We start from the raw sequence: 26,900 nt of genomic DNA on the forward strand, positions 1-26,900 counted from the left end.
CCAGTGTTCAACATCATTAACCATTCCAGAAATTATCAGTGAAAACCTACGTACTATTAACTTACATACGTACTATTAATTGTTTATTTTGAAATCTTACCCATACAATAACTTACCCATATACTATTCTTTATGTAAAACGTGTTGGATTCAGATATCTTGTTTCTTAAAGCCAGTTTATTTATGACCTATTTACTATAATCTTCAAAGGTTTAATTCAACACAGAAACAAAATATCAGAAACAAGCAATTCCTGTCATTCTCTTTTTACAGTTTTATTTTCAAGCTATATTTGGTGACTGTTGTCCAGCACACATTTAGTCCTCCATCGTATTGCTTTTGTACATCTCTCTGCTGATCGATTCTCTTTCTCTTTTGCTTACTGATGTTCTATGCTTTTTCATCAAATCAAATTTGTCTATGCGAGGTTGTATTTGTGAAACATCAAACTTCTTCTGTTGTTTTGCACTTAAATTCACAGTAAATTCAGCTCCATTCAACTCCTGCCGTTCCCACTTTTCCAACCAAGGTTTGGGATTTAATGTTATCTAGAAACGTAATAGAGGTGGAATGTTAATTATGACATTAAACTCATGAGGAGAATTTCAAATACAAAGGTATTGTAAAAACTACATCCTAACTTTGGAGACAATTATATATTTTCTATGACAACTTGTAGGAGCAAAGACATTACTGTGGGTAAGAGACTATTACACTTTCTGTGGGTAAGAGACTATTACACTTTCTGGGGGTAAGAGACTATTACACTTTCTGGGGGTAACTGACTATTACACTTTCTGGGACAGAGGTGCGAGTCACTTTACTGGGGGTTAGAGATAGTGTTATACTTTCTAGGACAAAGGTGATAGCGATTTTACAGGGGGTAACAGACTATTACACTTTCTGGGACAGAGGTGATAGCGATTTTCCTGGGGGTAACTGACTATTACACTTTCTGTGGGTAAGAGACTATTACACTTTCTGGGGGTAAGAGACTATTACACTTTCTGGGGGTAACTGACTATTACACTTTCTGGGACAGAGGTGCGAGTGACTTTATTGGGGAACAGAGACTTATATTTTCTTGGACAATTGTGAGAGCAGCGTAACTGGGAGTAACAGAAACTATGATACTCTCTAGGATAGAGGTGATAGCGATTTTACTGGGGGTAAAAGAGACTTTTATACTTTTTGTGACAGATGTTAGAGTGATTTAACTGGGGGAACAGAGACTATTATACTTTCTAAGACAAAGGTATGAGCAATTTTACTGGGGGTAACAGTGACTTACATTTTCTTGGACAGATGTGAGAGCAACTTAAATGGGAGTAACAGAGACTATTGTACTTTCTAGGACAGAGCTGGTGAGAGCGATTTTACTGGGGGTTACAGAGAGTCAGGCTATTATACTTTCTGGGACAGAGGTGAGAGCGATTTTACGTGGGGTAACAATGACTATTATACTTTCTGTGACAGAAGTGGGAGTGACATTACTGGGGGTAACAGTAACTATTATACTTTCTGTGACAGAGGTGGGGGAGACATTACGGGGGGTTACAGAGACTATTATACTTTCTGTGACAGAGGTGGGAGTGACATTACGGGGGGTTACAGAGACTATTATACTTTCCGTGACAGAGGTGGGAGTGACATTACTGGGGGTAACAGAGACTATTATACTTTCTGTGACAGAGGTGGGAGTGACATTACGGGGGGTTACAGAGACTATTATACTTTCCGTGACAGAGGTGGGAGTGACATTACTGGGGGTAACAGTGACTATTATACTTTCTGTGACAGAAGTGGGAGTGACCTTACTGGGGGTAACAGTGACTATTATACTTTCTGTGACATTACTGGGAGTAACAGTGACTATTATACTTTCTGTGACAGAGGTGGGAGTGACATTACTGGGGGGAACAGTGACTATTATACTTTCTGTGACAGAGGTGGGAGTGACATTACGGGGGGTAACAGAGACTATTATACTTTCCGTGACAGAGGTGGGAGTGACATTACTGGGGGTAACAGTGACTATTATACTTTCTGTGGCAGAGGGGGGAGTGACATTACTGGGGGTAACAGAGACTAATATACTTTCTGTGACAGAAGTGGGAGTGACATTACTACTTTCCGTGACAGAGGTGGGAGTGACATTACTGGGGGTAACATTGACTATTATACTTTCTGTGACAGAGGTGGGAGTGATTTTACTGTGGGCAACAGTGACTATTATACTTTCTGTGGCAGAGGTGGGAGCGTCATTACTGGGGGGAACAGTGACTATTATACTTTCTGTGACAGAGGTGGGAGGGAGATTACTGGGGGTAACAATGACTATTATACTTTCTGTGACAGATGTGGGAGTGACATTACCGGGGGTAACAGTGACTATTATACTTTCTGTGACAGAAGTGAGAGTGACATTACTGGGTGTAACAGTGATTATTATACTTTCTGTGACAGAGGTGGGAGTGACATTACTGGGGGTAACATTGACTATTATACTTTCTGTGACAGAGGTGGGAGTGATTTTGCTGTGGGTAACAGTGACTATTATACTTTCTGTGACAGAGGTGGGAGGGAGATTACTGGGGGTAACAATGACTATTATACTTTCTGTGACAGATGTGGGAGTGACATTACCGGGGGTAACAGTGACTATTATACTTTCTGTGACATTACTGGGAGTAACAGTGACTATTATACTTTCTGTGACAGAGCTGGGAGTGATTTTACTGTGGGTAACAGTGACTATTATACTTTCTGTGGCAGAGGTGGGAGCGTCATTACTGGGGGGAACAGTGACTATTATACTTTCTGTGGCAGAGGTGGGAGGGACATTACTGGGAGTAACAGTGACTATTATACTTTCTGTGACAGAGGGGGGAGTGACATTACTGGGAGTAACAGTGACTATTATACTTTCTGTGGCAGAGGTGGGAGGGACATTACTGGGAGTAACAGTGACTATTATACTTTCTGTGACAGAGGTGGGAGTGACATTCCGGGGGGTAACAGAGACTATTATACTTTCCGTGACAGATGTGGGAGTGACATTACTGGTGGTAACAGTGACTATTATACTTTCTGTGACAGAGCTGGGAGTGATTTTACTGTGGGTAACAGTGACTATTATAGTTTCTGTGGCAGAGGTGGGAGCGACATTACTGGGGGTAACAGTGACTATTATACTATTACGGGGGGTAACAGAGACTATTATACTTTCCGTGACAGATGTGGGAGTGACATTACTGGTGGTAACAGTGACTATTATACTTTCTGTGACAGAGGTGGGAGTGATTTTACTGTGGGTAACAGTGACTATTATACTTTCTGTGGCAGAGGTGGGAGCGACATTACTGGGGGTAACAGTGACTATTATACTTTCTGTGACAGATGTTAGAGTGATATTACTGGGGGTAACAGTGACTATTCTACTTTCTGTGACAGATGTGGGAGTGATTTCACTGTGGGTAACAGTGACTATTATAGTTTCTGTGGCAGAGGTGGGAGCGACATTACTGGGGGTAACAGAGACTATTATACTTTCTGTGACAGAGGTGGGAGTTACATTACTGGGGGTAACAGTGACTATTATACTTTCTGTGACAGAGGTGGGAGTGCAATTACTGGGGGTAACAGAGACTATTATACTTTCTGTGACAGATGTGGGAGTGACATTACTGGTGGTAGCAGTGACTATTATACTTTCTGTGACAGATGTGGGAGTGACATTACTGGTGGTAGCAGTGACTATTATACTTTCTGTGACAGATGTGGGAGTGACATTACTGGGGGTAACAGTTACTATTATACTTTCTGTGACAGAGGTGGGAGTTACCTTACTGGGGGTAACAGTGACTATTATACTTTCTGGGACAGAGGTGGGAGTGACATTACTGGGGGAAACAGTGACTATTATACTTTCTGTGACAGATGTTAGAGTGACTTTACTGGGGGTAACAGAGACTATTATACTTTCTGTGACAGATGTGGGAGTGACATTACTGGTGGTAGCAGTGACTATTATACTTTCTGTGACAGATGTGGGAGTGACATTACTGGTGGTAGCAGTGACTATTATACTTTCTGTGACAGATGTTAGAGTGACATTACTGGGGGTAACAGTGAGTATTATACTTTCTGTGACAGAAGTGGGAGTGACATTACTGGGGGTAACAGTTACTATTATACTTTCTGTGACAGAGGTGGGAGTGCAAATACGGGGGGTAACAGAGACTAATATACTTTGTGTGACAGAGGTGGGAGTGACATTACTGGGGGAAACAGTGACTATTATACTTTCTGTGACAGAGGAGGGAGTGCAATTACGGGGGGTAACAGAGACTATTATACTTTCTGTGGCAGAGGTGGGAGTGACATTACTGGGAGTAACAGTGACTATTATACTTTCTGTGGCAGAGGTGGGAGTGACATTTCTTGGGGTAACAGTGACTATTATACTTTCTGTGACAGATGTTAGAGTGACTTTACTGGGGGTAACAGAGACTATTATACTTTCTGTGACAGATGTGGGAGTGACATTACTGGTGGTAGCAGTGACTATTATACTTTCTGTGACAGATGTGGGAGTGACATTACTGGTGGTAGCAGTGACTATTATACTTTCTGTGACAGATGTGGGAGTGACATTACCAGGGGTAACAGTGACTATTATACTTTCTGTGACAGAGGTGGGAGTGCAATTACGGGGGGTAACAGAGACTAATATACTTTCTGTGACAGAGGTGGGAGTGACATTACTGGGGGTAACAGTGACTATTATACTTTCTGTGACAGAGGTGGGAGTGATATTACTGGGGGTAACCGTGACCATAATACTTTCTGTGACAGATGTTAGAGTGATATTACTGGGGGTAACAGTGACTATTATACTTTCTGTGACAGATGTTAGAGTGACATTACTGGGGGTAACAGAGACTATTATACTTTCTGTGACAGAGGTGGGAGCGATATTACTGGGGGTAACCGTGACCATAATACTTTCTGTGCCAGATGTTAGAGTGATATTACTGGGGGTAACAGTGGCTATTATACTTTCGGTGACAGAGGCGGGAGTGACATTACTGGGAGTAACAGTGACTATTATACTTTCTGTGACAGAGCTGATAGCGATTTTACTGGGGGTAACAGAGACTTCTAGTGCTCAGTTATGACAGAAACATACCTTTATGTTGTTGACAGGTACAGGCTGACCCCTAGGGAGTAGGGTGGCCTTCAGGTCAAATGAAACTGTACTATATTCCTGTGGAGCATCTCTCAGGTAACGTAAGTGTTCGTCTGCTCGTTTTTCCAGTTTTAACACTTCTATTTTTTGTATTGTGGGATTATACAGGAAGTACTTAATCTCAACACCTGTACAAATACAAAAACAGTTAAAAAAGCATGAAATTAGAAACTCACCAATGCTATCTTGCCAACAAAGCCGTTCTTCTAAATACTTCTAATACATACAATATTTCTGAAGAAAATGTATCAACTATCCTTTCCTTCAAGATATTTTTACTTGTCACCATACACATGCGTGTAAAGGTATAGCAAGCAGTTTAAGACATTCACAGGGTCATAGTTTGTATCTCCATTGTGACCATAGGTTTACATCATCAACAATTATCTTCATTGTGACCATAGGTTTACATCATCAATAGAATCAATCCAGCTGTTCAATTCTATGGTTTTTATTGTTTATAAATTAAAGATGATGGCAAAATATTATATATATTTGCATATCAACCTTTGAGTAGTGTATCATATGATTTTTTTTTTTTTTTTTAACTTCACAAATACTTCATGTTTTATAGTATGTTTTACCTTGGCCATCAATAACGTTCCTCAGAATAAAGCAATGATTCAGTCCTTGCCCAAAACGATCAATACATATGCCTACAAATCTATTGGTTTTGTTTGGTGCAAAATGATCTGCAGCACTCACTGCTATTAAGCTACCTGTAAAAACAAGCACAAAGAACAACAGTAGTTTTCCCCTTTGTTTTTTAGTTTTAATGTCTAAGCTAGGAAAATGGAGTAACAACCCTTTATATTTGTAATGAGTGCAGGCTTCAGTCTTATTAGCCCAAGACTGTCATACTAGACTATTTTTCCAAAAAAATTGTGCAAATGTCAGATTATTATTTCTTTGAAATTTCATATTGCATCACTGAAATAAAACCTGTGTCTTATAAAAAAGAGATTGTACCAGGTATACTGTAAATGATTTATTGTTCACATCAGTGAAGTGTCAGGGGACCTCAATTAATTCCCATTATATCATACACATCTTCCACTGGAGCTAACCAGTGTACTGAAAATACAAGGCAAAAAACAAAACAATGCTGCCTCATTATTATGGGTATATTTATCATTATGAAAGATTTCAACAAAATTTATCTTCTATGTGTATACTAAAGAAAACATATCTATGTTAATTTTATCTTCTTACCAACATAAAACTCGGGTAGGTGTATCTGTCTCCTCCGATTCAACATATCCTTTCTTTCAAGAGCATCTCTCAAATTATCTGTAATCCATCCTTCAAACCGGTTTGGCAGAAACTCTGGATACATGGCTCTGTATTGATAGGATAATCTCATATCATTACACAAAGACAGATTAGTCATAAAATGTTATACAGTCTTAATTAATAACAACAGGCACATGGGACATGTAGTCAATGATATTTTGTTTTCAATCTGAATATAATTTCTTGCCTCAATCACAAGACCCCAGATCCTGATTGGTTTAGTTTGGTTTGGTTTAATAATGTTTAACATCCTATCAACAGCTATGGTCATTTAAGGATGGCACCAGATCATGAAACAATCCACACTGCAGTCAAAATTAGTTTGCTTCCTCATTTTCAGTGTCATATCGAAATCCATATTGTATAATTTCACTAAATTTGGATTGGATTCCAAAACATTTTTTTCTTTTATTGACACTTGATGATTAATGTTTTAGCTTATTTAGTTTTATGGACATCTAACATAGCAATAACCTCAACAATATATTATACTCTTCAGGCATTCAAAATCCTACCAATATTGTTGGAAAAAAGTCGCTACTGTTAGGTAGCTCATTCATGTCTAATGCTTCAATAGCCTGATTATAGGCGCTATATTCGGACCTTTGATAGAAATTTTATCTACTGTGTTCCAATGTTGCATGTCAGATCAATACACAAATCTGTAACTCCTTTAGATCCCAATACATCCCCCCCCCCCTGGTATATGTTAAACATTATGTTTAACAAAAGAAAGAAATGAAAGACATCTACCACATTTGCCAATTCTGGCCAAAAAGCATAATGCATTATGATATACGTGTATACCAGTACACAACAGGAAATGGAAATCTGTGCCACCTTGCTGCAAAGGATCTTACTTTTAACTCATCAAGAATAATAGGAGGTGAAACTTAAGGAAAAAAGCATTGGTGTTTGATTACACAATGCATGTTAGTATTGCATCTATTACTAATTAGGACATATCTGACCAAAGGACTTATTCGAAGTTTGAGATTAACAGGACAAGTTATTAATGTATTTTAATCCATTTTTATAAGAGTACTCTTAAAATAAAGCACATAACATCAATTTCCATATAATTTATACAGCACAAATGTTTAGCACCTTTGGACAGATAATTACATGTATAACAAAGAGGCCTACGTTGTTTTTTTCTTGTCTGTTACCTTCTATTATAATATCTGCTAGATTCTGTAGCCTCTTTCTGACTAGTGGTTCTCATATTATGTTTACCACAAAGTTTCGTAAAATCTGACAGACAATTTCTGAGAAGTCAAAAATATGATTTATTAAGAATGACACATGACAATAAATGAAAGGCAATAACAAAATGTAACCCAAGTGACTCTGGTGATCTAAAACAGAATATTTATAGGGTATACAGATAAAGTAATTAATTCAGTCATCTTTTATCTCGGTTACAGTGTCTGGATTGTGAACCAAGTAGGATAACTGAGACATGGAAAATCTGTCCCATAAAACACTAGCTGGTAGTGAAGCCACTAGATTAGCAGTAGACGGAATAACAAGACTTAATACAATGTACCTATTGCAGACAAATTCATCCTGAAATCTTACGTAAAATCTTTTGGAACTTTGACAGATTTATCAACATCCTCCTTTTTTATGTGAGCTGATGACAATGAAGATTCTCTCTGTCTTTCAACCAAACGCTGTGGTACTGTGTTCGACCATCTCTTTATAATGGATTGTGGAGACGTAGAATTTACTGGAATAGGAGAAGAAAAACATCATGGAGGTATTTATTTACAACAAAAAATAATCTTTCAATGAGATTAAAGGTAACATGTGCAATCATTAGACAATTATCATTCATCATTATTAACTTATTGTTGACTGTAGATAATTTACCACATAGCATGTTGACTGTAGATAATACACCACATAGCATGTTGACTGATAATATACCACAAAAATTATTATTTTGATTAAAAATTACATTGTCAAAGGCATTTAGTTTTGTTTTCCTCTCTTGAATTCCTTCACATGAAATTTTAAACATTTCTTATAAACACGAGTATGTCAAATATAAATTGACCTGAAATCTGCCCATTGGAAAAAAACAGAAAAGAGAAGCTGCAGCAGAATTCCGATTTGCATCAGCATTTTTTTCCATAAGCAAATTTTAGCCACTCATGTCTTATCATCTTCGACATAAGACACAAAAAAGGGTTAAGAAAGTAAATCTGAAGGAAATATTGAATCAGAAAATAAACACTTGTTTATTAGCCTTTTTATTCTATTTTCAAGGTAAATCCGACCTCCCTTATGGCCTACCCATGGAATTCATTTGGCAAGGGCCGACACCTTGACAGTGTGTTGGTTATGATTTTTGATTTTTAATATATTGGACCAATTTAACCTTAATAAGAGTAAATTAAAATTCATTTGAAGACCCTGACCTTAAAGCCCATTTCTCAGATACAGACCTACAGTTATATTGTACTGCTCACTGAAACAGTTCAAGTTACAGAATTATCACCCCTCCCTAAATTTGTTTAATATGCACCATTAATTCGAGACACTGTTCAGAATCAATGAATAGGAATACTGCAAATAATCAAAATATTGTAGTTCTGGGTTTCAAGCCAGTGAAATTATCTAATTATGACAGCTTGTAGACAAGCTTCCTTGCATTGGAAGCTAACATTTACTTCTAATAAATTTGGTAAGCACATGCAAGTACAGCTCACTAAAACTACCACAGGAGACTGACAGGATGAGTTTATGCCATGGAAATATGTTGTGCCACACCAAGCTGTTAACAATGCATTTACTTATTCTCGTATCTATTCTATAAATATGAGCATTATGTAGGATTGCACAAGTTTGATGAAAAAATATGTACTTTGCGAGAAGACCTTGTATGCTATGTATTGTTATTTAAAGGTGTGTGTGTGTGTGTGACTGTGGTGGTTTGATACCACAGATCACACTTCTATCAAAATGGCTGGTAGATTGCACCTTCAATCTGGTATATAGCATATACAGTACATGTCCTAAATCCCGAGTTATGAGCGGGCACCACAATTTACCCTTAAAGACCCAAAACAACCCCAAAAACACACACAAAACCCAGAACACATCAAAAACCAAATTGGATGTAAATGTAAACTTTTCACAAATGTTTAATTAATCATTTCCAGTAGCCTTGAACCACAATGTGTTATGCTGCAGTTATAGGGATTGTCAATCTAAATGGGAATACAATAAATGTTCTCTACATAGTGCACTTCATAATATGAATTGACAACTATTAACAAACATGTAGTAGATTAGTAAATTATTTATGCAAACACATGTAGTTTATATATTTGTGTTTGCAGCGCTTGCCAAACTGCCTTGCCGTGTTTTAACAATTTACTTCCCCTTACTTGCTGCAATCGATTTTGCAACGTTTCAGTAGAATAACACAGACATTAGAATATTTTGTATTTTTTGGCTGAAAGCTATCGTTGAGGTGTTTAATGGTCGTTTATGGTCTGTTTTGGGGTAAATTGTCTTGCCGATTAATATTGAAAGAACTCTGGTCTCCTGTGGAATTCTAATCATTACTTGTTTCATTCAACAGTAATTGCTTACATCAAAGATCAAAGGCACTAAGTTTGCAGTAAAACAAAAGAATATGTTATTATTTTGCCTCACAGCGAGCCAAGTGCTTTTGGTTAACATCACCATTACTGTTAGACTTGCACAAGCCCCACATATTCACACACTTGATAGGGGATACATTCCTGGGCTTTCTTACAATCAGCTTTATATGAAATTAAAATTGTTTCAATATATTTGGTGCCAGAATCCAGATATGGTTATCATAACGTAACGTACTTTTTAATTGTCGAACTATTGTCGTTTTATAATATCGATATTAGTTATGTCCTCTAGATCTATCAGTCTATTACGTCCTAAACAGCATCCACCATGTATAAACCTACAGATTGAGAAACATCTACATAGTTTCGCGGGAGAAATGTGTTTGATAAGTAAATACAAATAAACAGGAGGTTCACAAACTGCGTTTGACCATTTCATATTACATTGTAAACGTTTGGCGAAGTGACAGCACGTTCTCCCCACGGTAGCCATTTTTGATCTCTATCTCAGAAATGTTTTTATATCCTGAATAATACAAAGGAATTCATGCGAATGGTTTGTACTAAGGGCGTATATTTTCACCATTATTTTCAAGCACTTTTTGGAACATTGTTGACTTCCTGTTTATGGTGGCGAAGGTAAGACCAAGGACTGTTTAACTGCAAAATTGCATTAGGAGTTAATTATTCGGATATTTCACCACAAAACAAACAGTGAGCACGCTTCTGAAATAGCAATATGTATGAAGGAATTTACTATTACGTATATATAGATAGTCCATATTGTTAATTTGTACTTTGAAAAATCTTTGTTTAGTGCACGTGACAAAATATTTTCACTGTCTTAAATTTTACGGTGGATAATTCATCTTCGAAATGAGGGTTTTAAGTCTTAAAACGCGATATTAAGTTACTGTTTAATTTAATACCGATATATTTTCAAATGTACTGTCTGCATCTTGCTAATAAACAATGATTATTTTAAATTTACTGTCAAATCTAGACGTTTCGATACCTGGTAGTTCAAGTGCAAATGACTTCCATCATATTGAGGAGATCTGTTGAGTGTCTGGTTGGGTAAGACTGAATGCATATGCATGTAATGCTTGAACACGATTGCAGTTAGCCAGCATCTGAAATCTGATCATGACAGTATTTTTAATATTGGTATTGCTATCTACATTTGTATATGTGTCTAATGTGGTCGAGATCTCCTTATCCAAGAACCTGATATCAGTGAAGTGAACTCTCTTTTTTCTCCGATTTGATCCCTACCCATCATATCTAGCTGACATCTCATTTTAGCTATGTATTTCATCAGATTCAATATTGCGAGCATGGTCCATATAGGGGAACTAACTATTCTTTAACTGTGGGTTGTTGCATATCTATAAGGCATTTCAATATCCATTTTTTTTAGTATTTTATAGGTCCGTTGACACTCTCAGTGTCCGTTTGATATCTCAAGTTATTTTTTCAAGGGATTATAACTTCAAAGTTATTTTGTTGGTTGATATTTTTTTCGCCAACATGAGTTGTTTTGCATCTGAGATAGGCTTTTAATCTGACCAATGGTCATGGAACCTTTCTACTGTTCGGTCTTTTTATTGAACTAATCAGCCAGAAAGAAATGTTTCACTTGTATTGTAGCTTTATGACTACCATTCTTTTATAAACGGGGATTGGACGTTTTATGGCCATTAGTCTCCAGTATCATTAACTATGGTAGAATGAAACGTACTGTTTTGTCCTTGGCAAGCTTGACTTGTAACTATTTGCTTTTCAATTTTTCTGTAAGGATATATAAGATATTGGTTCTCTACGTGTAAGTGAATCACTCCCTTTATTGGTCTGTGTACTAATTCTCTATGTGTAAGTGAATCACTCCCTTTATTGGTCTGTGTACTAATTCGTCAATCAATTTGACTCCATTCTTTTGGTAACTTAACTTAGCAGAAACCACCTTCAGGTCTAAAAGGCATATATATTCCAAGTATATGCTGGATTCATTGTTATGATGTTTATTTATTGATGGTTTGGTACAGTGCCATGTAGATGGACAATGTTCAATATTCCTGATACATATGAGGCATGGAGATAGGATATTTCCTTACCAACATAGAGCTCTTTTGGGCTTGTTACCTGATAAGTGACTCTTAAAGGGACAATTTAGTGAAGTAAGTTTTTTATAACCTTAGCACAAAATTCTTCATGACTATAAAGTTTGATACTCCTTATGAACAATTCATGTTGAGAAATTGACAAAAGTAAATGTTGTCTTGGCGTTTTTAATTAGTAATGGAAAAATCATTAACTGTACAGCTGTACGTTTTAGCAGTAGCTGTCAGTGAATTTCTAGCTAACAAAATGTCTTTCCAGCTGAGGAGAGAAGGTAAATCCTCGCTTTATTTTCCTAGCCTTCAGCTCTCTGTAATACAACTACATGCATTTATTCTAAATCAAAATCATCTTCAAAAAGCATCTCAAACATCGTTATAAATGAGTCTATTTTACGTTTAAACCTATTGCTATTGTACTTTCTGGGGTTTGAAATTCTCCCTGCGGCACCCTCTCAGTGTGTGCATGCTCTAATTGAACCTGTTCCTTTTTTATTCAAATCCAAATGTGAACAGAAATATCTGATTATAGGTAAACATAAGGATACTTATAATTCTTAATTGCGATGTATTGTGTAAATTCAAGAATGTGTTATGTGTGTACTCGAGACTCATAGCTAACACTGTGTTGTCGGTCGACAGCATAGTGCTGTACATGTTTACTTCTCAATGAAACACCCGGATGTTGCGCTATTTTGGTCGTAGATACTTTTTTATCATCTACTTTCCCAAAAGATGAAACTGACCACACTGGACGTTTGCTTCAGGTCATGTCATTGTCAACTACATAAATTTTCGTTAGGAGAAATATATTTTTAGTATAGACTGGATTTTCACGTTGTCTTTTGACTAAATAGCCCCTTTAAAGGATTCAAAACCATAAGTCCTGCGACTCTTAAATACCTGAACATTGCCATTGAGAGGAGTCAAAACCATAAGTCCAATGTCTCAGTGTTTGAACAGTATCTCTCGAGCTCTTAGAACTCAAAACCATAGGTCCTGTATCTCAATGTCTAAACACAGGATCTGATAGGACTTGGAGTCATATATATATATATATATATATCATAATTGTCATGTCTGAATGCCTTTCTATATGATGGTTATTAATCTATTTTTTATACATTACAGTTCTGGTTTCCACTTCTGTGTTTTAGGGCTTTGTACTCTTAATAACATCACTTGTAAAATGGCTGTAAAAGAGATCCATGACATTGGTCAGGAGATGGAGGTGTATTGGAGAATCTGTCAGTGATGTAATGAGCAGGAGGTGAACCAAAAGAGGATGAAGCGATCCTTTGCATCATCATCTTTGTCGCAACCACAGCAGGCCAGTGGGTCCAGCAAGTTGCCAAGGATAGAAGGACAACAAAGGTCTGAAAGGGGATCTTCAAGCAGTAAACAGAAAGGCCCCTTCCCAACTAGTGGGGAAACAAAACGAGCAGGACCATACTTACTTGGTATGTGTAGATAATATCTTTTTTCCTTAAAAAAAAATGGAAAATGTTTGCTTATTGCCAAATAGTTTGTTTTTTATTTCAACTACAAAACTTATTCAAATTGAATGAATACATTAAGGTCATAGGAGTGCATTGATAAACGGAAATAGGAAGTACATCCCTAGTTGAAAATCCAATGTAGGGAGACAGTATCACAATTTCCGCATATTCTAATGTTTAATATTAAACTGATGAATATTGTATGTTTATTATTGACAGAACAGTGTGTTCTTTCAATATTAATGTATTTCAAAGCATTCCAGGCATTAATTCAGTTGTTTTTTATCAGTGAGTCACGTGTGTCCATTTTTCTGTACTTCAGGAAACCAGCTACCTATTTCACTACTGTGAAGTTTTTCAAGAACGATAACTCGTACATGCAATTACTATATGTATATGGTTATATTATAAAATGTCAATTTTTTATCGTTTATAGATAATAATTTTACACAATTTCAGTATTTATGAAATTGATATAAATTAGTGCAATACTAATCTATGTCAGTATCATTTTTAGTGATATTAGTTTTTTTCAAAATTCACTGCTTTTTGCATAAATTTCCATTTAAAATTCTGACAACCTGTGTTTTTTTGTGGCTGAAAAGTTTCTTTACTTCAAAGCAATATAACTACAAAATTTGAAGAAATTCTACTGAGAAATGGTGACACAATCCTATTACCTTAATACTGAAACTGACCACTCATGTAATGCAACTTCCTGATTATATATGTGTCACTGTGGTATTATTATTTCATGCCTTACCCTTAAAAATTTATCTGAAAAGAACTGCATATGTACAACAGTTTTATTTGGAATTAACATGTGATAATTACCCTTGCTATTTTATCTACAGGTCCTAGATTGCAGGCTTCACCTGTCAAAAGTATTGTGCAATGTTTGGCAAGGAAAGAGAACAGTGATGATTTTTATACATTAAAGGTAAATCCTCAATTGAAAATAGACTCATAAATGTATGCTGAATATGCTCAAGCATTGATATTTCATATACTACAGCATGCTTAATTAACCTAAAACATCTGGTATGAATACATTGCAAGGGTTACAAGAAGACGCTGTCATCGATAGCCCCTGCTCGCAGTGCAAATGTCATTAAAAACATGAAGCGTAACATATAGGTCAAAATCAGCATTAACAATGTGCATTCGGTAGAGCAACCCTAGATACACAATTGATGTTAATATAAATACACTTGTAGTAGACAAGATATAAATGAAAGCCAAGTCAATGAAGCATAAATATAAGTAAAAAACAGCATCCGCAATATGCATTCAGTAGAGCAGCCCTAGATAAACCATTGATGCAAGTATAACCAACATTGCATTTGAAGTAGGCAAGATATAGATGAGAGCAATTCTTCTTAACAAGGTGCATGGACGGACGGACCCCATTTCTATATCCCCCACCAACTTGTTGAGCGGGGGATAAATATGATATGCTTGCAATTGAGACATCAGCTTGTATATGTTTTCCAGCAAAATAAATATACCCAGTATACATGTTGTACATTTCAAGTATTAACTTCATCAGAACTTGGACCCAAGCAGACAAAATTATTTCATATATATCTCGGGCAAGGATTGTATAAACAAAATTGCTCAAACACATGTTCAGGGCTACCAGTTTCAGATATGTCTATTGCTTATTTACAACCTCAATTATTGTATTATTTTCTAAAACATGTTCAGCCATGTAAATATTCCTGATTTACTAGTCAAAGGCTAATGCATGAAGGATAATTGACTGACTCTTATTGTATATCGTGCGGGGCGTATCTGTTTAAAGCCAGATTAGCTTATTAATCTATTAATGCTAAATTTCATCTTGTTAATAATGAAAAATACTGCAATTAAAAACTACTATGGTGAAATAAAAAATGATTCCAACGAGTGTATGAACACAGGAAATACAGATTTTTGTAAATTCTCATATTTTTCTCAAAATTACATTTTGGAAAGGTGTGTTAATGTTTCGTAAAGTTCGCCAGGTATGAAAGAACTGACACCTGACTTGTTGTACATGTCTTACCTGTATGGTGGTTTATTGGCAGATGCTCACCCTTGAGTACCCCAATAAGGAGAGCCAGGATGACCGGCAGGGTAAGATGCTCCTGCACACTGAGTACTCCTTGCTGTCACTATTGAGGCATCAGGACGGGGTAGTCCATCACCATGGACTTTTCAAAGTAAGTACTGCGACATTTGTGTTACTTGTTCACCTATGAAAAATATACATTTACAATTTTGTGGAGAAAAAACAAAAATTGTTTGAACCTATTGAATTTTCCCCCTTAAAATCTATGTTTTATAAACAAGTCTTTTTAACTGGAAATTTGCGATAGATCAATGTATCCTAATCCTTAATTTTATGTACAAGAAATTAGTGTTTGTTTATCATCAAGGATCAAACACTTGTTATCAACACTGTATTGGGAAGTCAAAAGTGTGCAATTTAAACAGCTAATGAAAAGGGTATTATAGGAACAGAGCTTGTAGATATCCTTTTCCTTTTATGATACTAATCTGGTATTCTGGCAGCTGTTACTATAGAAACATTCAAAGTTAAAATCATATGTTTAAAAGCTGACTGAGACATGATATCCTGTTTGTATGTGTGAGTAATATTACAATTACAGTAATACTGTAAATTGTGAATATGTTCAGGACGAGGCATGGGAGGAGAGGGAAGTTTTGGACCCGTCTGGCCGTATTCAGTATACAGGACAAAGGAAGCAGCGACTTTGTCTAGTCCTGGACTGTCTCATCCCTCACGACTTCAGCAATAAAAACGCAGACCTCATCAACCTTCAGCATTATGTCATAAAGGAGAAGAAATTGACAGAAAAAGAGGCCATTGTTATCTTCTATGATATTGTCAGAGTTGTAGAAAGTCTTCACCAGGTACTGACACAGAATTGTGGTTTAATAGATATTGTAACATTTATGAAATGCACCTTCTGCACCTTTTTGCATATAAAAAAAAGAATGAATGTCTCATACTCTTACATATATTGAAAAACTAGATTATGTTTTATCTGTCAAACTGAAGTGTTTCTTTGTTTACCCTTTCAGAAAAATATTGTACACCGTGACTTGAAACTTGGAAACATGGTTCTAAACAAACGAACAAGGCGAATTATCATTACAAATTTCTGTCTTGGAAAACACTTAGTGTCTGAAAATGATTTGCTGAAAGATCAGAGAGGCAGTCCAGCATACATCAGTCCTGACGTCCTCAGTGGTAAGTATCTCTAAGTAATGGGCCGGCATACATCAGTTCTGTTGTCCTCAGTGGTAAGTATCACTAAGTAATGGGCCTGAATACATCAGTTCTGTCGTCTTCAGTGGTAAGTATCTCTAAGTAAAGGGCCTGCATACATCAGTTCTGTCGTTCTCAGTGGTAAGTATCTCTTAGTAATGGGTAGGCATACATCATTTCTGTTGTCCTCAGTGGTTAGTATCTCTAAGTAATGGGGCGGCATACATCAGTTCTGTTGCTCTCAGTGGTAAGTATCTCTAAGGAATGGGTCGGCATACATCAGTCCTGAGATCCTCAGTGGTAAGTCTCTCTAAGTAATGGGTCGGCATACATCAGTTCTGTTGTTCTCAGTGGTAAGTATCTCTAAGTAATGGGTCGGCATACATCAGTTCTGACGTCCTCAGTGGTAAGTATCTCTTAGTAATGGGTCGGCATACATCATTTCTGTTGTCCTCAGTGGTTAGTATCTCTAAGTAATGGGTCGGCATACATCAGTTCTGATATCCTCAGTGGTAAGTATCTCTATGTAATGGGCTGGCATACATCAGTTCTGATGTCCTCAGTGGTAAGTATCTCTAAGTAATGGGCCGGCATACATCAGTCCTGGCGTCCTCAGTGGTAAGTATCTCTAAGTAATGGGTCGGCATACATCAGTCCTGACATCGTCAGTGGTAAGTATCTCTAAGTAATGGGTCGGCATACATCAGTTCTGACGTCCTCAATGGTAAGTATCTCTAAGAAATGGGTCGGCATACATCAGTTCTGACATCCTCAGTGGTAAGTATCTCTAAGTAATGGGCCGGCATACATCAGTCCTGACGTCCTCAGTGGTAAGTAACTCTAAGTAATTGGCCGGCATACATCAGTCCTGAGGTCCTCAGTGGTAAGTTTGAAATAACGTTCAGGACTGTTCCATCTCAAAGTCACACCTGTCATGATGTCCTATGTGGTAAGTAGGGTCATGTTTAACTAAGAGTATTAGAATGAGGAAATGATTATAAATTTGTATCCGATATTGTAATATTGATGTTACCGCACCATGAGTTTTAACTGGAGTTTGAATCGGTCGCCTTGTTTGTTTGTAGGCAAGCCTTACCTGGGTAAGCCCAGTGATATGTGGGCCCTAGGAGTTGTCCTCTTCACTATGCTGTACGGTCAGTTCCCATTCTATGACAGTGTGCCTAATGAGTTGTTCAGGAAGATTAAATCAGCCGAGTACACCATACCAGAGTAAGTCATCAACACCATTGTCTCAGCATGCAGATAGTGCTCATTCCATCTTACAATAAGTTCTGGTGGTTACAATGCATTCAGGTTTGATACAGAAATATATTTCTCTATATTCATGATTTTTCATATAAAAAAAAGTAACCTGGTCATAATATACTCATGAAATGTTATTAAAATATTATGAGGATTTTATTTTAATTATAGAACAAAGACTACATCAGATATATATACACACAAGCACATGTATAAGACTATGTTCCTCATAGGATTCTTACTGTCATTGAAATCTGTTATCTCAACTCGTGACTATCAACATCATTGTCATTGAAAATTATCAGGTTTTGGTAACACAAATACCATTTTATAAATTTAGTATCTTTCTCTGAAAAAATTCAATCTTTACATGTCCATAAACTTGTGAGTCCAAGATATAGCATAATAAAACATGAGACATGTATTGTCTTTCTGACAGTGATGGACGAGTATCCCAGGATACCATCACAGTCATCAGAAACTTGATGGTGCTCACTCCAGAAACTAGAATGACAGCTACACAGGTGATGACAGCTCTCCAGTCTGTCATATCCAAATGGTGAGAAATATCTCACTTTTATGTTTCATTTGATTACTTGTTTCTAACAGAAATCATACATCAATAGTATCACCTCATTCTAGTATTTTACCTATAAACAGGAGTACTTTGTTTACTTTGTTTACATAAAGGGGAATATGTCAGTACTTTGTCTACATAAAGGGGTATTTGTCGGTACTTTGTCTACATAAAGAGGTATTTGTCAGTACTTTGTCTACATAAAGGGGTATTTGTCTGTACTTTGTCTATATAAAGAGGTATATGTCAGTACTTTGTCTACATAAAGGGGTATTTGTCAGTACTCTGTCTATAAAAAGGGGTATTTGTCGGTACTTTGTCGATATAAAGGGGTATTTGTCAGTACTTTGTCTTCATAAAGAGGTATTTGTAAGTACTTTGTCTACATAAAGGGGTATTTGTCGGTACTTTGTCTATAAAGAGGTATATGTCAGTACTTTGTCTACATAAAGGGGTATTTGTCAGTACTCTGTCTATAAAAAGGGGTATTTGTCAGTACTTTGTCTACATAAAGGGGTATTTGCCAGTACTCTGTCGATAAAAAGGGGTATTTGTCAGTACTTTGTCTATATAAAGGGGTATTTGTCAGTACTTTGTCCATATAAAGGGGTATTTTTCAGTACTTCGTCTATATAAAGGGGTATTTGTCAATACTTGCTATATGAAGGGGTATTTGTCAGTTGACTATAAAAAAGGGTATTGGTATTTTGCTGTACTTATAAAGGGGTATTTGTCAGTCCTTTGTCTATATAAAAGAGTATTTGTCAATGCTTTGTCTATATAAACAGGTACAGTCAGGACTTTGTCAATATAAAAGGGTATTCTTATTTGTCAGTACATGTACTTATAAAAGGTATTTATCAGTATTTTGTCAGTATTTTGTCTATATAAAGGAGTATTTGTCAGCACTTTAGTTTGTCTATGTATAAGGGTATTTGTCAGTACTTTGTCTATATAAAGGGGTATTTGTCAGTACTTTGTCTATATAAAGGAGTATTTGTCAGTATTTTGTCTATATAAAGGAGTGTTTGTCAGCACTTTAGTGTGTCTATGTATAAGGGTATTTGTCAGTACTTTGTCTATATAAAGGGGTATTTGTCAGTATTTTGTCTATATAAAGGAGTATTTGTCAGCACTTTAGTTTGTCTATGTATAAGGGTATTTGTCAGTTCTTTGTCTATATAAAGGGGTATTTGTCAGTACTTTGTCTGTATAAAGGGGTATTTTCAGTACGTTGTCTATATGAAATTGTATTTGTCAGTACTTTGTCTATATGAAGGGTATTTGTCAGCACTTTACTTTGTCTATATAAAGTTGTATTTGGTAATATATTGTCTATATAAAGGTGTCTATATAAAGGGGTATTGGTATTTGTCAGTTTTTGTTTTATATAAAGGAGTATTAGTACTTTTTAGCAAGATGATTGTATGAGTGATATTTCACTTATATTAAGTGGTGTTGATCTCCTAATTATAAGGTTCATCAAATGCCACTAAAACTGTCACCAGATGATGTACAGAAGAGACAAATTAGGAAGTCATTTCTTTTCTATATTTTCCTAATTTAAATATGATTCCTTGTACATATATATCTATACATTTAGTTTCATTATAATCCTTAAACCAAGGAATTAATCATTATAAAGTATGTTTATGTAAACTATTAGCTCACCTTGTGTGAAGCGCAATGTTGAGATTGCCCGAAGTATGTTTGTTGTTGTGCCTTGTCCTTCCATCATTGGTCTTCAACATCTGTTGTCCATCAACATTTGCATGACATCTTCAGTGGATGAAGATAAGGCACGATATAAACAAAGGAGCTGACTCTCCTAGAGTCTAAGCTATATACATATATATTATATAGAGACAGGGTAAAAATGTTTGACTCATTTGCTTGAAACAACATATTTCCCAGCCTACTTTCAATTTTCAATCGATTTGTGGTAGTAGCATCCTTTAGTTAGCTCATGATGATCCGAACATCTGTATATACATTGGCTTAAATTCATGGTGCTCTCCTTCCAGGACAGATTTCAATCTGAGTTAAAGCTTCTCTTGCTAAAATGCAAGTGGAGCACTTTAAGGCCCTTGGATCTCTTATTCGAACTCCAAATATTACATATAATATTTTTTATATGAGAACTGCCTTTCTTGATATTTAAGGAACCTTGTTTTATACTTTGCTTTATGTTTCAGTTAGAAACTTTTATCATATGTGGTATGTTTATGTAATATTGATCAATCAACTTGATTCAAACTCTACTATTATTGACAGGCGTGCCATGTCGAGTATGTCGGGGCAGATACAGGTAGTTCCTGACATTGACACCTGTCCAGCTACAGAAGAAGATAGCAGTTCATCCAGTGCAGGACCCTCTTCCGCCACATCTCAAGCCAGCGAACTCGAGCAAAGACTGAACCATATACACTCAGCTCACCATGAGTCCACAAAACCTCCTCCAAAGGCACCTCTGAGTCGGCGACGCACACCAAACACACATCCACCAATACGCAGGCTTAACACAGACGCACAACCCCTCACACAAACTGAAGCCATGTCTCATCACCAACTTCTGTCACAGCATGCAACTTAGACTAATAAATCACCTCTACCTAACCCCCTACAAAACACATACAAGGAATAAACAGAATCATCTCTTCCCATCATAATGGAATGGATGAGGGTTATGAAACACTAATGCAGTCAAGATTCTTGTGACCACCTAACATCCCCCCACCCACTCACACATTAATAAATGAGGTATATAATTCACTACCACTACCTACAAATACCTCAAGTCCTTAAATTACCATTACTGTTTATAAGGCATTAAACATGATAAGACCACTCCTATAAATACCCTTCTATTCCAATATAGTATACTGATGGCTACTTCATATCTGTAACCATCCCCACTCCCACACACGGGTGCAAAGGTCAACTCACTGCTTACACTAATTGCACCATAAAATTGCACCATTTTATCAACTCCAAGGCAATCCATAAAATAGCTAAGGTATTGGTTGAAGTGTTTATCAACCAGCTATTTACCTAAACACCTTCTGTCACTTTGATTGGTTGAAATCCTGAACTATGTGATACGTCAGTTTAAAGATTTGCTCTGTTGGACTCAGTGCTCCTCCGTTATCTATGATGTAGTAGTACCATATTGAATGGTTAAGATTCACAAATTGATAGCTTTATGAATACTCAGAACTAAGTATAATCAAATTATTCCAAAATATTTTAAATTAAGGATGGGCATAGAGATGTATACATAGCCATGTCATATTTCGTTTGTGATCATTGATGTTTATCAATTAAAAGTGTGGTAGAAAGAAATTTCACAGCTCAAGACACTTTATTTACTGGTAGACAATTTTCAAATTTTAAAAAGGGAAAATCTCAGAATTTGTTTTATTCTAAGACAACTATTAACTTCACATTTCACAAAGTAAATTAAGGTCATTTACGACCTATTAGTAAACCATCCCCTCCCATACCACACACATACATATACATATACACAGGGTATGTGTCACTGGCTATACACACCTGTAGCCATCCCCTCCCATTCCACACACATACATATACACAGGGTATGTGTCAGTGGCTATACACACCTGTAGCCATCCCCTCCCATTCCACACACATACATATACACAGGGTATGTGTCACGGGCTATACACCCCTGTAGCCATCCCCTCCCATACCACACATATACATATACACAGGGTATGTGTCACTGACTATACACACCTGTAGCCATCCCCTCCCATACCACACAAATACATATACATATACACAGGGCATGTGTCACTGGCTATCCACACCTGTAGCCATCCCCTCCCATTCCACACACATACACATACATATACACAGGGTATGTGTCACTGGGTATACACACCTGTAGCCATCCCTCCCAACACATGTATTACTGGCTATACACACCTGTAGCCATCCCTCCCATCCCACACACATACATATACACAGGGTATGTGTCAGTGGCTATACACACCTGTAGCCATCCCCTCCCATTCCACACACATACACATACATATACACAGGGTATGTGTCACTGGCTATACACACCTGGAGCCATCCCTCCCAACACATGTATTAAAAGTTAAGGCCACCACTCACACACAAATGATTTAAGGTCATTTACGACCTATTAGTAAACCATCCCCTCCCATACCACACACATACATATACATATGCACAGGGTATGTGTCACTGGCTATACACACCTGTGGCCATCCCTCCCATACCACACACATACATATACATATACACAGGGTAGGTGTCACTGGCTATACACACCTGTAGCCATCCCGCCCATACCACACACATACATATACATATACACACGGTATGTGTCACTGGCTATACACACCTGTAGCCCTCCCCTCCCATACCACACACACACATATACATATACTCAGGTTATGTGTCACTGGCTATCCACACCTGTAGCCATCCCCTCCCATTCCACACACATACACATACATATACACAGGGTATGTGTCACTGGGTATACACACCTGTAGCCATCCCTCCCAACACATGTATTACTGGCTATACACACCTGTAGCCATCCCTCCCAACACATGTAGTAAAAGTTAAGGCCACCACTCACACACAAATGATTTAAGGTCATTTACGACCTATTAGTAAACCATCCCCTCCCATACCACACACATACATATACATATGCACAGGGTATGTGTCACTGGCTATACACACCTGTAGCCCTCCCCTCCCATACCACACACACACATATACATATACACAGGGTATGTGTCACTGACTATACACACCTGTAGCCATCCCCTCCAATACCACACACATACATATACACAGGGTATGTGCCACTGGCTATACACACCTGTAGCCATCCCCTCCCATAACACACACATACATATACACAGGGTATGTGTCACGGGCTATACACCCCTGTAGCCATCCCCTCCCATACCACACACATACATATACATATGCACAGGGTATGTGTCACTGGCTATACACACCTGTGGCCATCCCTCCCATACCACACACATACATATACACAGGGCATGTGTCACTGGCTATCCACACCTGTAGCCATCCCCTCCCATTCCACACACATACACATACATATACACAGGGTATGTGTCACTGGGTATACACACCTGTAGCCATCCCTCCCAACACATGTAGTAAAAGTTAAGGCCACCACTCACACACAAATGATTTAAGGTCATTTACGACCTATTAGTAAACCATCCCCTCCCATACCATACACATACATATACATATACACAGGGTATGTGTCACTGGCTATAAACACCTGTAGCCATCCCCTCCCATACCACACACATACATATACACATGGTATGTGTCACTGGCTATACACACCTGTAGCCATCCCTCCCAACACATGTATTAAAAGTTAAGGCCACCACTCACACACAAATGATCATTATGTATATACATAAAAATGATATAACTACCTACACATATGAAATAGTTCCCTCCACATCTTCAAACGATAAGGGTATGCTTTACTAATTGTGCTTTATTTTGTTTGCCCTTCATCACATTAAGATACCTATAATTATGGCAGATCAAGTAAGCTTGTAGATGTGATGTGTTCATGTTGATATACTTCAACAAATGTGCTTTAGAAACAAATGTGATAGAATTATGTTATTGTACGTTATTGTACAGTTGTTTATACCTGTACAAGTATAAATCTGTGTTGAGATATGTGGTACGTTACCCGGCATGTGATTTTGGGGTCACAAGTTGTTGAATACCGTTAATTTGTTACTGTTAATTTTATGTAGATAAAGTTTAGAACTTCATCAGAGGTTGTTTTAGAGCTAGCACCTGTAGTACTACTATGATTTGGTAACTCCTATGGAAAAGTTACCAAACTTACTGAAGTGTTGATATTTGGTTTTTAGCTCACCTGGCACAAAGTGCCAAGTGAGCTTATGCTGTGGTGCGGCGTCCGTCGTCCATCCGTCCGTCCGTTGTCCGGCGTCAATATTTTACTTTAAATGACTTCTTCTTAATAACCGAAAGGCCTAGGATTATGATATTTGGCCAGAAGCAAACTAGGATGAAGGGCTACAAAGTTTGTTAAAATTAATGACCTTCAACCATTTTCAAGGTCACTGGGGTCAAATGTGTTAAAAACATTAAACATCTTCTTCTCGATAACCAAACTGCCCATGGAGATGATATTTGGCCCGTAGCATGCTTTCCTAAGGCTACCAAGTTTGTTCAAATGAATGAGCTTCAATTATATGCAAGATCACAAGGGTCAATTGTCTTAAAAAAACTTTTAAACAACTTCTTCTGAATAACCAAAATGCCCAGGGTGATGATATTTGGCCAGTAGCATGCTAGAATAAAGGGCTATCAAGTTTGTTCAAATGAATGACCTTCACCTATATTCAAGGTCATAGGGTCAAATATGTGAAAAACACTAAACAACTTCTTCTGAATAACCAAAACGCACAGGGTGATGATATTTGGCCAGTAGCATGCTGAGATGAAGGGCTACAAAGTTTGTTCAAATGAATGACCTTCACCCATATTCAAGGTCACAAGGAGCAAATATGTTCAAAATATTGAAACAATTTGTTCTGAATAACCAAAAGGCTCAGGATGTTGATATTTAGTCAGTAGCATGCTAGGATCAAGGACTACTATGTTTGTTAAATTGAATGACTTTGACTTATATTCAAGGTCACAAGGGTCAAATTTGTTTAAAATCTTTAAACGACCTCTTCTGAATAACCATGGGTCCCAGGATGTTGATACTTTGCAAGTTGCATCCTGTGATGAAAGGCTATAAAATTTGTTCCACATAATGACTTAATTTGCCTGTAGCTTTATTTTAGATCACTTTTAAGGTTACAAGTGTGAAATGTATTGTCTGTTTGTCATTTGAAATAAGCTTTATTGTGTAACCTGAAACATTCTTCTATGGTTTCATATTTACAAAACGTTTTGTTGATTTCAATTCTCACGTTACATTGGTAGATGTTAAAACTTTCGCTGATAGATGTTAACACTCTGTCTACTGTTTCTTCAAAAACTAGTCATGTAAATTTACAGCAAATGTTTCCCATTACACAACATGTGACAGGTAGATTCTGAGAAACTTCATTTAACACTCTGTCCTCCTGGTAATAAGATGTATTTTGAAACATATTTGTCATGTTTAGAAAGATCATATAGCATGTAAATATTGTAATAAGTACTTCTACTGTAAATGTGACATAGAGCGCAATGTGATAATCTATATAGAAATATGGAATTATGGTACTGATTTGTACATAATGCTGTCATGGTTTTGAATAAAAAGTATCTAGTAGAAAATCATGTGTATCTCTGTTATGGGCAGAGTAGAGAGGTTGTATCTAATGATAATATATATATGAGTTTACGTTAGTTTTCTTTTGTCAGTCTACTTATTTTAACACTTTAGATCTCATCTTTCCTCTCTCTTTTGACAGTGTCACCTTAGAAACCTCATCCTGTTATCTGAAAAATATGACCACATCATTTATGCCCGTGTTGAAGTGTCTGTGGGACTTTATGGCTTTAAATGATGCACACATAACATAATCCACATATTTCTTGCTGATGTGTTGCACCTTAGAGTCATACAGTTTTTGTGGTTGTAGGATTTTGAATAATAGCAATACTGGTAGTGTAAATGTGTTTGAATGAGTATGACTTCTGATACTTTATCAGTTTTCCTTGTAAAGTATAAGCAATTAACAGTCTCTAGCTTTGAACAACCTGATATTGCATTTTACATGATTAATGTTTTACTAGGTCACTGTAGTTAGGCTTATTCTTTTTAAAGGTTGTGATTTATATTTAAAAAAAACACCTAACTGATGACACGTGAATACATTTCTTAAGTGGTCAGTAATTTGTATATTTCTTTAAACTATTACCAGTAATATGTCTTCTGAAATACATTATGATCTGCAGAATTAGTT

At 36.8% G+C, this 26,900-nt stretch overlaps 2 protein-coding genes across 5 annotated transcripts; one reads left to right on the forward strand and one right to left on the reverse strand.

The window, feature by feature from the left end:
• Window positions 1-259: 259 nt before the first annotated feature.
• Window positions 260-10,681, reverse strand: LOC110467210 (39S ribosomal protein L19, mitochondrial-like). Its single transcript, XM_021524217.1, has 6 exons — window positions 10,606-10,681; window positions 8,126-8,276; window positions 6,464-6,591; window positions 5,836-5,970; window positions 5,192-5,379; window positions 260-548 (listed from the first exon to the last, which is right to left on the reverse strand). Exons 1-6 carry the CDS (start codon window positions 10,652-10,654, stop codon window positions 318-320), a joined length of 882 nt encoding a protein of 293 aa, XP_021379892.1. The 5' UTR covers window positions 10,655-10,681; the 3' UTR covers window positions 260-317.
• Window positions 10,682-10,721: 40 nt separating this feature from the next.
• On the forward strand, window positions 10,722-22,818 carry LOC110467198 (serine/threonine-protein kinase 40-like). 4 transcript variants are annotated; one of them, XM_021524185.1, is made up of 10 exons: window positions 10,783-10,800; window positions 11,165-11,238; window positions 13,436-13,738; window positions 14,632-14,717; window positions 15,847-15,981; window positions 16,460-16,696; window positions 16,868-17,036; window positions 18,140-18,284; window positions 18,757-18,876; window positions 21,169-22,818. In XM_021524185.1, exons 3-10 carry the CDS (start codon window positions 13,564-13,566, stop codon window positions 21,485-21,487), a joined length of 1,386 nt encoding a protein of 461 aa, XP_021379860.1. In that variant the 5' UTR covers window positions 10,783-10,800; window positions 11,165-11,238; window positions 13,436-13,563; the 3' UTR covers window positions 21,488-22,818. The 4 variants fall into 4 exon arrangements, with proteins under 4 accessions (XP_021379859.1, XP_021379860.1, XP_021379858.1 ...); XM_021524184.1 differs by lacking the exon at window positions 11,165-11,238 and having other exon boundaries at window positions 10,722-10,800; XM_021524183.1 differs by lacking the exon at window positions 11,165-11,238 and having other exon boundaries at window positions 10,794-10,875.
• Window positions 22,819-26,900: the final 4,082 nt, after the last annotated feature.

This window comes from Mizuhopecten yessoensis, unplaced genomic scaffold, assembly GCF_002113885.1.
Source record: "Mizuhopecten yessoensis strain PY_sf001 unplaced genomic scaffold, ASM211388v2 scaffold11165, whole genome shotgun sequence".
Taxonomy (NCBI): Eukaryota; Metazoa; Mollusca; class Bivalvia; order Pectinida; family Pectinidae; genus Mizuhopecten; species Mizuhopecten yessoensis.

What these genes read in the sequence shown, in the direction of transcription:
- LOC110467210 (XM_021524217.1), bottom strand. Translation starts at nt 10,654, where the DNA reads ATGGCTACCGTGGGGAGAACGTGCTGTCACTTCGCCAAACGTTTACAA. An exon ending in CTTCGCCAAACGTTTACAAT is followed by an intron (nt 8,277 to 10,605) that starts GTAATATGAAAT and finishes CTCCTATTCCAG; the next exon opens with TAAATTCTACGTCTCCACAA. An exon ending in CCTACCCGAGTTTTATGTTG is followed by an intron (nt 5,971 to 6,463) that starts GTAAGAAGATAA and finishes TTGTTTTTACAG; the next exon opens with GTAGCTTAATAGCAGTGAGT.
- LOC110467198 (XM_021524184.1), top strand. Translation starts at nt 13,564, where the DNA reads ATGAAGCGATCCTTTGCATCATCATCTTTGTCGCAACCACAGCAGGCC. An exon ending in CAGTCCTGACGTCCTCAGTG is followed by an intron (nt 17,037 to 18,139) that starts GTAAGTATCTCT and finishes GTTTGTTTGTAG; the next exon opens with GCAAGCCTTACCTGGGTAAG. An exon ending in GCCGAGTACACCATACCAGA is followed by an intron (nt 18,285 to 18,756) that starts GTAAGTCATCAA and finishes TCTTTCTGACAG; the next exon opens with TGATGGACGAGTATCCCAGG.